The following is a 13,010-nucleotide window of genomic DNA, read 5'->3' on the forward strand; positions in this document are numbered from 1 at the left end:
GTAAACCCAACCACCCTAAACCAGGAGCAAAATGAAGGACATCTGCTTCCAAGACCAAAGTCTTTTCTGCTCCCACCTATGCCTCACAGATCAGAGAGCAGATATAGCCATTATTCTAACCACCTCATTAAGTCTTAAACTTCCCCAACAGAAGAATAAACGGAGTTGTATAAACTTTACCTCTTTAAGGCAGCCCATGAAGTTGTTGCTAACGGGTGAGCCAGGCAAGTCAGCAGTACTGGGGCTTCCTCCCACATAGAAGAAGTCATCTGAGCCCAGCATGGTGTAGTCCTCTTGAGTGTAGCCCGTCGTGGTGAGAATGCCATCCACAGAGATTGTCACCTGGTGCGGGGACATAGGGACAAAAAAAATTCCCAGCAATGACCTTACAATCCTATCAAAACTCAGTGGCTTCCCCTGCTTGTGATGTCACTTTCATTAAGATTTTTCTTGAGGAATTCTTTCTAATTCGGTTTGATTTTGATATGTACAACCAAGTTCCATTTTCTGGTCTGCCTCCCTTTGCCCCAGGTCTCCAGTATACCCCTGTAGACTCATAAAAAGATTTGTTCAGATGACCAAGCTGAACACCTTGTTCTAGCCATTGCATTCTTCACTTAGTCAGGCTAGAAAATGGAACCATCCTCAGACGATATCATTTGTCTCAGCTCCTTGCTAAAATGATTATTAGATGGTTGTTATTTATGGTGGTAATGAGACACAGCAAAGGAGACACTTGATGATGGGGTTAGTTAGGGGTTGGTCTTTGGTTATTGAGGATCTATTCCTTTTTTTCTTTTCTTTTTTCTTTGTTTTTTAGCTCACACCACAATGACAAACATGCATTCAGGAAGGGAAGGACAGGATTCCCAGCTGTGATGTGTTATGGATGACACATGCCATGGATTCCCCAGGACACCCATCCCAGCCCTCCCTTGATGGTCATCACCAGCACCAAGAAAAGAATGATTCAAATCAAAAAGGCAATTTTGACAAGAAAAGAAAATGAGGCATGAGAATAATAATAATAATAATAATAATGCCTACAGGGAAGAAATAGCATCCATACGCCCAATATCCGTGAAAAGGATAGGGAGCAGAAAGCACCTTGAAGCGTGCACACACCATATACTGACACACCCATGCGAAAAATTAACTGGAGCTAAAAGGAAAACAGAAGAGAAAAAAAAGTAGGGCTATAGGAAAGGGTGAAGAGAAAGAACAGAAATAATCAAAATCCACTTCACACGGACATGCACTGAACAAACTGAAGAACAAGATGGAAATGAAAAAAAAAACACCAAAAAACCCTCACAACTCACATATTCTTTTCCCTACCTACCACCTCCCTCACTAAACAAAAACAAAAAAAGGTGAAAAAAAAAAAAGAAAAGAAAAAGTCCAAACCCAACCCCAATCTACATGAAGGATGAAACGAGAATGAAGGAGATTTAGAGGAGGGGGAAAATGAAGACGGAATGAGGTTGATGGTAGGCAGGTTGTTAGTCATGAAGGGGTCAACAATGAAATACGAAGGCAGTGGGGAATCCACGAGACAGGAACATGCCATGCAGCGTGGGGATGGAGCACAACTGGACCAGCTCCCTCATGGCCATGGTCGGGGAGCAAAGTAAAAGACGGGGAAGGAAGAGAGGAAGGAGGGTTCTTTCCTTCCCAGATCACCTGTGGCAGCTGTGGCCACAACTAAAGGAAAAGAGAAAGGGATTTAGGAGCAGGAAGGAGAGAAAAGAAAGCTGAAGAGGGAGTGATAGAGAAAGACAAAGAGAAGAAATTCTCACTACATAGTTGTCCTCTTGCAGTCTGTCTTTTGGGTTGAAACTAAGACAACCAAGCAAAACAAAGTTAACTGAATGGAAAACTTCTTTTAAAAATATTTCTGGAAAAAATTGTTTAGGGAAAAAAAATTGAAAACTGAAGAAAAGGAAACCATCCCCAACAAACTTGGCATAAAATACCATTTTCATGATGGGTGTATCCCCTTCTGTCTTTTTTTTTCTGTTTTTGTTTTTGTTTTAAAGCAAAAATAAAAGCTTGCAGTTAATTTAACAAAAATGGAAAAAGAAGAAGAGATAAGTCTAAAAGAGGATAAAAGGAGGATTTGGGGAGGAAAAGGGTGGCAACACACGGCAAACCCAAAAGAAGAGACAATAAGAATGATATCTACCAGACAATGTAGTTTGTTTACCATAGCGTGTCCGATGCCTGAGTGCTTTGCGGAGAAGGGGGAAGAAAGGAAATTAAAAATTGTGAACAGAACGATTGTTAATTAAAAAAACTAAAAACAAAGATGAGTCGTTAGGGTGTTAGTACATTAGTTGGTTAGTAAAATGACACATTGCATGAATGATCTTGTGTTAGTTTTTCAAAAAAAAGGCACCCAACACAGAAAGAGAAGGTGGGAAGACAATGAGACCAGGACTCTATGGAAAACCTTGACACCCTGGGTACAGCCAGGGAAGGGTCTGCAGTCCACCATGCCCTTGTAATGTCCCGTTGCTTCGAAACATTGCTCCAATTAGACCTCACCCCACCCCAGGGAGAATTAATATCATACTTACTTCCCAAGGGCTCTTCAGAATAACACTGCCCATGTTCCCTTCCCACCCTCTTAATGCACACACATCCCACCTGCTCTGAAAGAAAAGGACCCCACTGTTTAGCAATCCACATGAAGATCAACAGAGAGACACCCATATGTTGGGTTTTTATTTCACTTCTGATTCTGACTGCATGGATGGATAATCATGATCTTCTAGAAAGAAAAGAGCTTAGCACATTTAGGGATCAAAGCTAGCAAAGGAATGTGTGTCCTATACTCCAGGTTTCCATTTAAAGATCCTAGGCCCACTTGATTTTTGTGAATGTCTGCAAGTGGGGCTGGTAGGAAATGCTCTCCTTTTACAGTTGTGTTGACAGAATGCACCCAAGGAGAAAGTCTTCTTTGTTATCTTATGAGGTTATTGGTTTTTGGTTTTGTATTTGTGTCTCTTTTACCAGAATGCTTTAGGGTTAAATCTTCCTGTCCCTGTTCTTAAATAATGCCTTCTAAGGTTTTAAACACTTTCTTATGTGGAGAGTACAGAGAAAGGACAAAATTAAACATGATGTGAGGAGACGAACAATGTGTTTCCCTGTTGGCCTTTTTAGGTGTTACACTATCAAAATACTCTAACCTAGGAGACTAGAAGGTTCCATGACCTCAGATTTGCATGATTGGTTTAACAAAAGTGGCCTAATTAGGAGAGTAATTCATGTGGTGGCTATGAGGGCAGCCTGAGAAAAGAAATTGACAACCATCTCTTTCACACACAGTGCAATAACATTTCACTACTGAGATGCCTAATGCTAGGCAAGGTTTGGAAGAGATAGACAGTCCACATGCCTTTCTTCAATGGAAAGCCCCAATAAAGACCGACTCTTGGCCCTTACTTGGCTTAAAGGCAGAGTCAAAAGTTAATAATCATGAAGGAAGTAATAAAGAGAGTCCCTGAGGAGTAATGAAACTCCAGGAAACTCCAGGTAAACTTTCTGCAGATAATGTTTGGCCACAGACACCATTCAACCTCACTAACAAAAGTGGAGGAGGCTGCCAAAAGTCAAAAATATTAAAATATTTATGTTAAAATTCAACATTAAAATTGTATATAAAATATTTGTGAAGCAATTTAAAGTTTAATTGAAATATGAAAGGGCTCCCTCACCCCTTCCAATGTATGTTGGGAAACTCACAAAAGAATGTTATACATAGTTTTAAATGGAAAAAATGATTATCTTAGATTATTTAGCACTTAAAGAAGTATGCTTAAATACTCAACTCATATTTTCAGAGATTTCTCTCTCTTTCAACAAATTAAGTTTGGATGAAAAATTCAGCTAGGATCTCCACATGGTTCCGTTTTATGTGCACTTTCCCACCATAGATTAAAACATCTTCTGCCCAAACCCTGTTGCCCTTGAGCCTCTGCAGCTGTTCCCAGCACTGAGAGCTCTGCTTGGCTGCATTCTGGCACCAAAGACACTCAGTCACCTTCGAGAGAGGATGTGCAGCCTGTAAATCATGTGCACGTCACAGCCCTCGTAGCACCCAGACCACGGATGAGCTCATAATCCTTCTGGAGCAGAAGGTGCTTTGCATATTTAGACACCACCCATAGCTGGGGAAGACTGTCATCACCATTTCCCAAACAGACATGGTGGTGTACGAAGGTCGAGAGGCTGCTCCAAGGGCACTGAGAAGAACTGAGCCTTGCAACTAGGAGTGGAAGGCTCTCTGGTGGCTTTCCTTTAGCGGCTATAATGAAACCAGTAAAAATCTATGTTTGAATTACAGTTTGATTTGCCTTTGTAACTTAAAGCACTTAAATAGGGGTCTGATTTTTTTTTGGATAAGTGCTTTCAGTAAAAACAAAAGCAAGTCTTTCTCAGGAAACTGGGATCATTCTAAAGTGGTTAGGAAATATGTGGGATCGAGGAGAGAAGTGGGTGAGAATCCTGGACTACACCCTGGTACATGAGAAGTTTCTTGTACACCAACTAAGGCCTAAAGGTATGATTTTATACTTGTAAGTCAGAACTGAGTAAAGGTCATATTTCATGGGTGTTCTAGTTTCTGCGACTCAGATGTATCAAGCCCTGTATGCCGGCAAATGGAAGACTGATCTGGGTTCTCCTCTCTCTACAGTGGTTCTCTTGTGAGTAAGTATGGGTGGGAATAATGAAAGATGGTATGAGCAGTAGGACTCCTTTTTCCTTGGAGATTGATCACAGGGCGGTGATTCAGAAACAGTGATTCCATGTGTGTTGAGGTGACTGGGAACTCTGCCGTGTGTTTCACAGAAACTTGATCACAGAGAAAACAGAACCTCCCAATCAAGTGGCTTCCTTGTCATACTGAAATACAGAAATGAGCATTCCAACGGAAATGAGTGTTCCCACTACGTGCCAACCTAAGCCATTTGTTTAGTATTAAAGACTCACATTATTTTTTTGTCCAATAGAAAACATATGCAAACATAGGTCACTTTTTATGCTTTGATATTTCTAGAAGACATTTAATCACTCATATTGCAAAAGCAATGAGCACTCTCCAGAAATTTGCACACTGTTTTCTGGTTAATCAATGGAGGCACAGTATCCAATATGACAAAATGCACAAGAAGAAAAAACAGGGCAAATAGCAATAGGCTAAAGGTGGTCTCTGCACATACTTCAACTTCAATACATTCTCTCTTTTTTTTTTACTGATATGGATGGATAAGGTATTATTGCTGGTAGAATTATTCATGATAAAATTGAAAACAACTTCACTACTCCGGCTTTCTGAAAATGTTGTCACCTGACCGAGTTGCCTGCTTAGAATCAACAAGCGATGAGATTTCTTGAACATGGTCAGAACCAGGAGAGGTTGCTCCAAAGCTGGCTTTTTTATTTGGGTCCTTCCACTTGCCAGGCCTGCCCGTCAACTGAAGAGTCTTGGAGGAACAGACAGGGGCCACTAAGAACAGACCACCGCGTTCGGGAACAGAGAAGCAGAGCAATTCAGAGAGGTCCCGGCTAATAAATTCCAAAGCTAGAGGTTAACATAGCAACCAGAAAAATGAAATCAAACGTGGGTGGGAGGAGTGGGCTAAATCAAAAGGAAGACAAAAATTCAGACTTTTCAATAGAGAATTAAAATTTATGGCATTGTGGCAATGGCTAACTTAATTAAAAAGAAAAATGTATACTCAAAAGCTAAAAAAAAAAAATTACCAAGCTACAGAAACAAAGTGCTGTTCCTTAATTGAATTTAACAATAACATGATAAGATTCAAATGTAATTAAGAAAATGATAAACAGAAAGCAGAATAAAAAGGACGGGAACAGTTATAATTTATCTATACAACAGAATTTTTTCTTAAATAGCAAGCACAAATGAAGAGCTGCACCAAGTATGAGGAGAAACATATTTTACTAAATTTCCTAATGAAATTGAAAAGACTGGGAGAAAGTTAGACTTTGACATATGCAACCCCTTATCTCTACCCCTCTCGATCTCACCGGCCACCTGCTTCACAAACTTCCTACCCAACTTCCCTCAGTGGAGCCTTTTGGGCGCTCTCTCCCCTCAGCCATTACCTGTCGGAGGTTGCGTGTCACTTTGACATCATGCCAGGCGTTGTCGTTGAACTTTCCATTTACTGGTTCCACAATGGCCTCAAAGGCCCCGGACCCCAGGTTAATGACCAAAGAGACCGCACCATCCTTCAGAGCCAGGTTGACATAGTCAGCCGACTTGCCCGTGTGCAGGATGAGCCCGTTTCGCTGCCAGGTCTTAAAGGAGAGGGTGATTTCATCACTGCTGCTCTGGATCGGGTTCTGAGACAGGTCGTAGCACAGGTATTCTGAACCGCGGAAAGTGGCCACATTCTCCTCCCGAGCTGTGGGAAGACGAAAGCAGGAAGCAGTCAATACTTGACTGTTAAGTCCAGTCTATACAAATATCAGAGAGAAGGAGCCCCGGGATGTTGCCCCTGCTCTGTGTTGATACCCCCACAACACTAGCTTTGCAGGAAGCACATTTCTAAATACCAGAGACACGTTCATAGGAGACTGTGGAGAAACTGTGTGTCCACACCAGGTGGCGCAAGAGAGCTGACTGCCTTCCTTTTGCCTTTTCAGCCTAAAAAGAAATTCAGGCAAAATGGTCAAGTGTGCCTGACATGGCTTTTGCTTCAGTGTTGGCTTTTAAATGCTTGTGGAGGAGCTGGTCTAGATGTATAATTAACTGCTCTGAAAAGAACTCTTTCGCTTTCAGTACCTTTTATTGACCAATAACTAAAGATCAATTACCTTGAAAGATCTGGCTCTAATTTCCATCCATCAATAGCCTGCCTCACTTTATTTTCCATGGTAGAGTCCTGAGCTCAGCTATGGAATGCAGCTGGATTATTAAGTAGGATATCGGGCCTGAGGCCATCAAGCAAGTCAGGAAGAGGGAAGAGAAAGAAAGGTGGTCTTATTCTCTGCTAAGACAGCAACATCTCCTTTAGACTTGAGTAAAAGGGCCTTCTGTTCTGGGGGTTTCCTGGATTCGGTGGCCCTGACAGGAAAATCCTATGGCCACGTACTTCCTTACAAAAACCAAGAGTCCACAGGGCCATGAGGATATCTCACTGGACTACAAACTCTCCCTACATACTTGCAATTTTCTATCTAAAGGGCCCGAAGCCTGGCTGTGCAGGCCTTTGCCCGGCATCCACTGTTTCAAGGGAAAATCAAGCTGTTCGAATCTAGATTTCAAGTTCTGAGTGGAAGCAATGAGAGACGGTTTGCAGAGGTCAGGACAGAGCATGACCGCGTGGGGTGGGGCATCCACATGCATTTCTGCCAGACCTCTTGTGACCCAGGACAAAGTCAGAGGGTGGGAAATGACAGGCAGGCCACAGGCTCTGCGCCATCAAATGACTTCTGCTTGCTCTGCTGTTTCCAGAAGCCAAACTCAGAAGGAAATCTAAAAGTTCTAACTTTAAAGCTGGATTTTTAGTTTGTCACGAGAAACAGTTGCTCAAGGTAGGAGAGTAGGTGTCTCATAGTTACTCCTTTGTTGATCAGGTTTATAATTTGCACGCACTGTAGATTTCCTTCCATCTGTCTAATCACCACCATGCTCACTTGGAATGGCCTGCTTGATATCAGGGTTGTTCAAAAGCTATCAAAGTCACCACATTAGTGGAAGGAAACTGGCAATAACATAAGCTTATATAAGCAGTTTCTCTCTAAAGAAAGCAGGCAGAGACTACAAAAGGAGATTGCAAGAATTCATATTTTTCTTGCCAGAACTACACTCCATGCTTATTAACCAAACCAAGTTTACCTCCACTCAGATCCCAATCAACCACTGTAGCACTAGATAAATTATCCAAGTAAAATAATAAATATTTTCTTATCTTGTAGTTCAAGCTGTAGAAGAGTCACTCTTAAGAACACCCAACATATTTCCATAAATTAATCAAGGTATTTAACCTTATTACAGCACAAATACCAACTTCATAGTCCAGAGAGTTAACGAGAAGGTCACAGTTTCTCTTTCAAGTCCCAAGCATCTATCCATTTGTAACTAAGAAAGATCACTCAACACAGAACTCAGGCCAAGCACATTTTTTGCCAAAGATAACCTCAAAAATTGCAACACAAAAATTCAACAAGGTCTGTGTTTTGAAACAGATCTATCCAATCCTCAGCACCCTATCTGTGGTCATGATCTGTCCTGTCATTTCTGCAGGACTGCCATTGTTAAAATGCAACTGGACAAGAGACCTGAACGTGACCTTGACTCATGGCAGAAGATGACAAGTCAAATGTGATGGTCACAATAGGCTCTTTTCCTGTACATGCGGACACTCACAGAGACAACAAGTGCAGGTGTCCTTGACCTGACACATGGTATACTAATGGGTGTCTACTATATAAACACTTTAGCTTCTTGTGTGCCTGCCCCTGGAAGTGAGATAAATAAGTGAGAGAAGCAGCACCTAAAAAGAGAAGCTTAAGTTAATCACTAAGTATCTTTCAAAGAGGGAGGGAATCTTGACATAAAACAACCAGGTACTGGCATATTATTTAATGTACTATGTGGAATTTGATATTTCTCACCTAATTAGAGCAAGGAATTTGTCATAATAATAAATTTTAGAGTTATGGGAGATTATAGAGGTTACAAGATTTAATATCCTTATTTTATTAAGGAGGAAGTTGATGACTAAAAGTAAGAGAGTAAAGGTGACCAGTTATTTTGTTTTTCTCTCAACTTCTAAGACCTCTGTTCTCTTCTCTAGGTATCAGTAACTTTTTCCTTTCTGGATAGTCCATTTGATCTTTCTCTACTTCTCAATGAGCATGAAGGCTTTCAGGGCACGGTGCACTGACTCAGGCCCCATTCCAAATCTTGCATAAAGTAAACCAGGAACCAATACCCTCCACCCTGTGTAAATCACTGATACACACACCAAAAGATTTGTTTTTCCTTTCCCTAAAGAATCTCGGTAGAGTCAAAATAATTTAATAAGTTTAACATGGAAAGCCAAATGGGAGGGTACAGGGACACGGAATGGCATCAACATAGAGAAGATACTTATTTACAAAAAGTAAATAAGAAGTAAAACCAATGTGAGAAAGAAAATACCTATGCAAACCACATGCATATGCATGCTAATCTCCATGCATATGTACCAGGAAAAATTGCATAGAACCAAGTGCCTTCTTTTACAAGTGTCTAATGAAAACTGCAGCATGAGTTCACAACCTTCCTGCTCTCTGCACCCAGGGATGCATTGTCTTCTCCAGAATAGAGGTTCCCAAGGGAGGCCACAGTCCAACTTCACAGATAATTCCTTCTAGCAAAGATCTATCCACAAACAACAAACGCCCTAAGTTCCTCTCGGAGTCATATTCCAGGTAAACCAAGTGGTTTCATTTTGTCACTCATAGGATCCTTTCTCCCTAACTGCCATGGGGAGACAGAGCCCTGGTAACGCACAACCTAATCACAAAGAGAAAAGAAAGGGCAAAAAAGCAAATCAAAAGATCCTTAAAGAAATCATTTCTTTGCACGGTCCACAGCTGACTTTTTTTTCTCCTGGAAACCCTAGTCTATCCTCATGTCCTTCCACTTTCTTATCACTTTGACTTGTAGGTATAACTATAAAGGAAAAAGCCCATTTCTGACATTTCTATGTCCATTCAAATTTCTGAGTTCTCCATTAGAAAAACCTAACAGTGCCCCAAATCTATTTTCTAGCCTTGGTGTTTATACAGAAAAGGAAGTGGAAGAGACAATGCAGTCACCTTGTATGTATTCAACCCAAATTGGTGGAGAGAATGAATGAAGAGGATTGTGTAACACAGTGCACAACAGCTTCACGTGAAACTACACCTTGGTGAGAGAGGAGGCACTTACATGGCTGATGTACTGTTTTGATCCATGGAAATTATATCATTCCCAAATTTACAAACAATAGTGTATGAATGTTAAATAAAAATGTTATTCTCACTGCGTGAAAAGCAGAGCCCAACTCTGAATATAAATAAATCATTTATTCTTTACCTGTAAGTATTCAATTGATTAAACACTAGATGCAATGCAGTTATGTATAACTCACAATTTCAAATCAGTCCATATTAGATGTAAACAGTACTGATCTTTCAAACGGCTTGGTAATCAAAGCACCAATCTGCATATAGCATTAATGAGAATTAACTCAGTTGTGCTTTCACATTTCCTCACCCCCCCCAAAAGATTCCCCACCACTGTTTGAAGTACTTATAACTCTATTTCTTTGAGGAATCCTAACGCAGATTAAAATATTCAGGAGACACCATCTTACAGTTCAGTCTAGAAAGTGTGGGTCTATGCCTCCTAATGCTTGGGCTCCTAACACTTTAAGCTAGACTTTCAGATCTGAAAAACCAGACTTCTTTATGTAGTGGATACAGAACCATTTCATAGTTTTACTGAGAGGGATAGAAGGATCCAACTTCTAATTTTAAGAGGATTTCACAATCTTTTCTAGGGAAATTCATCTCCTTCTTATAGATTTCATGGGTCTGGCTCAGCCAGGAGACTGATGGAGTTCTTCTAGTCAAATTTTCATTTCCTTGGGAGGAACAGAATCAAATGTTTCCAACGGAAAAAAACCTAAGTAACTGACAGGCAGCGATAGGAGCAAGTTCGGGGAGGCCATGTTTGTTGCCTAAGACCCAGAAACAAGCACAGAAAACCCACCTTTGTCCTGGGATAAAAACTGAGGGTGAAAAACAGAGCATTAGACAAGAAAGGCCTTTAAGCAAGAACACATCAGGAATGGATCAAGAAGGACTCTACGGTTATTTGCAAACAGATGTGCATGGCCTTACAGATGTGTATTTCCAGTTGTTTTCCTAACCTTTATTTGAATTCTCTCATCACTCTGCCAGTTTGTGATAACTGCTACATGGTGAGGAAAGGAGGGCACAGGCTGTTCAAGTCCTAGGCAGTGCTAGATATAAAACCATGGGACTCTGATTCCCATCCCATTGCTTCTGCTACTAAACACATCTCAACGCTGCCAGAAGCTTGAATCTTTGAATTCTAGCACCTTCTAGCTGATGTTCTGCAGTTGCATTAATAGTCAACCTACAAAAAGGCAGCACCACTGACAACAGTAACGGTCCTTCAGGCAGAGTCCTTCAGCAAAGAGGTAGACTGATTTTCCCTAGACCAGGTTTTTAAATGATAATTTGAGATGCCCATGCTTTTCACCTCCATCAGAGATCCTTCAAAATGGAATTGTTGGGCACTTGGAAGAGCCTATTAAAATGGTGACCCCTCTGGAGTGACAGCAACCAAATGACTAAGAACAGTACCTGCTATACTCCAGAAAGGAGGTGGAAGCTGGCATACTGATGACAAACCTCAGAGAAGAAATTTTTCCAATCACCATATCCCATGTCCTTCACATTGGCTTTATTCACCTGTTCAACACTGTAGTCTGCATTGATGCAAGGATAATCAATCCTTGGCTACTCATTCTGGCCCGGCCTGCCATTAGTGAATAAGCAACATAAATACTTGGATTACTTTTGCCCTCTCTGCCAAAAATGGAGTGGCCTGTGGCTGGTCTTGTGCCTCTGTCCACAAAACAATGGCCTGCTGACTCATTTTCCAGGCTCCACAAACTCAGCACAGGCCACAGTCTGCTCCATCTGGCTGGAAGAACAGCTGCTGCGACAGGTTAGCAGTTACTGAACCATGAATCTGCACGTCATCCAGTCCCTTAAGCCAAAGAAGCAGTAGACCTAGACACAGGGATGTATAACCACAGAATAAATTTTATAGCTTTTTCAAAGGATTGGAAGGGGAGTAGGCAAGGTAGGAATGAAACTTAATATGAAATCAATTCTGGAAGGTTCCTTGAGTGAAAACAGCAGCCTGGGTAGTTTCCTGGCCAATAAAAAAGGCAAGGCTAAGTGTCTGTTGAGTTTTGTACAATTCTGTCTCTTTCTCACATAACCTGCTTCCAAGGTATAGAACCAGAACACCTGCTTCTCAGGCTTCTTGGGAGGCATGCACAGTCACACAAGTTGTTTAAGGGGCTGTAGGAGGATCATATTTGCAAAAATGAGGAAGAAGCAGAAATCCTATTATTAGAATGAATTATATTGTGCAACACCTAACATTTCCAGCTAGAGTTTGGAATTGGAGCAAAACACTGAGTTTTTAACAAGCCAAAGATTGCACAACTGAGAGCATGCTTGATTCTCTCACTCCCATTTTCCTTACAATGTGTTTTATGGCCAAACAAAACATTAGGTGAGATCAAACTGTACAGCCACCTCCCACCCAAGGACAAGCAATAGAATTTTTTACCTGCCACATCCCATCACACAGGTATTTTAAAAGCAAAGTGTACCAGCAGACAAGAAATTGTGTAGCTTTGAGCAATCCTATACTATAAAAGAAAGCACACAGGAAATCTGACCCCTAGAAGCCATTTCCAGCCCTTCTCCTCAGACTCTGTGTAGGAAAGATGCAGCAAGGAAATAAATGGACTTCTCCACGCTTCCTGGGTCACTCACAAGCCTGCAGATGCTTCTTGAAAGTGATGAGAAAGAAAACAGTAAATCAAGTTGTCACTTGGAAAATAAACAGCCAGCTTCCTGGCGAGGGAAGCTGCCTCTGTCCACAAAAGAATAGCCTGGAAAGCCACGCTTCACTGGAATCACTAGAAAGCTAAAGGCATCCTGAAGACTGCATTGCTCCCAGCTGCCTTACAACAAAAGCAAAATTTGGCTTAGTTCATTTAAGGAATTGAAGATTCATAGGTGCCTACCACACACCAGGTAGTGCAGCCAGTGCAACCCCATGAATTTACAGAACAGAAATAGAGAAGCTAAAAAAATGGTGAATGTCTGATAAGTCCTGACACGGGCTTCCCTAAACAGGACACTCTGTGTAGTTGAAGTTCAGAATT

At 41.3% G+C, this 13,010-nt stretch overlaps 1 protein-coding gene across 6 annotated transcripts in view; it reads right to left on the reverse strand.

Annotated features, from left to right (window-relative positions):
• The window catches only part of NRXN3 (neurexin 3), a 1,344,948-nt gene that overhangs the window by 988,954 nt on the left and 342,984 nt on the right, over positions 1-13,010 (reverse strand). For all 6 annotated transcript variants that reach the window (XM_058655329.1, XM_058655328.1, XM_058655327.1 and 3 more), the window contains exons 2-3: positions 6,139-6,440; positions 181-342 (exon numbers count right to left, since the gene is read on the reverse strand). In XM_058655329.1, the coding sequence (XP_058511312.1) occupies positions 181-342; positions 6,139-6,440 (464 nt within the window). The remainder of the gene's footprint in view (positions 1-180; positions 343-6,138; positions 6,441-13,010) is intronic.

This window comes from Ochotona princeps, chromosome 26, assembly GCF_030435755.1.
Source record: "Ochotona princeps isolate mOchPri1 chromosome 26, mOchPri1.hap1, whole genome shotgun sequence".
Lineage (NCBI taxonomy): Eukaryota > Metazoa > Chordata > Mammalia > Lagomorpha > Ochotonidae > Ochotona > Ochotona princeps.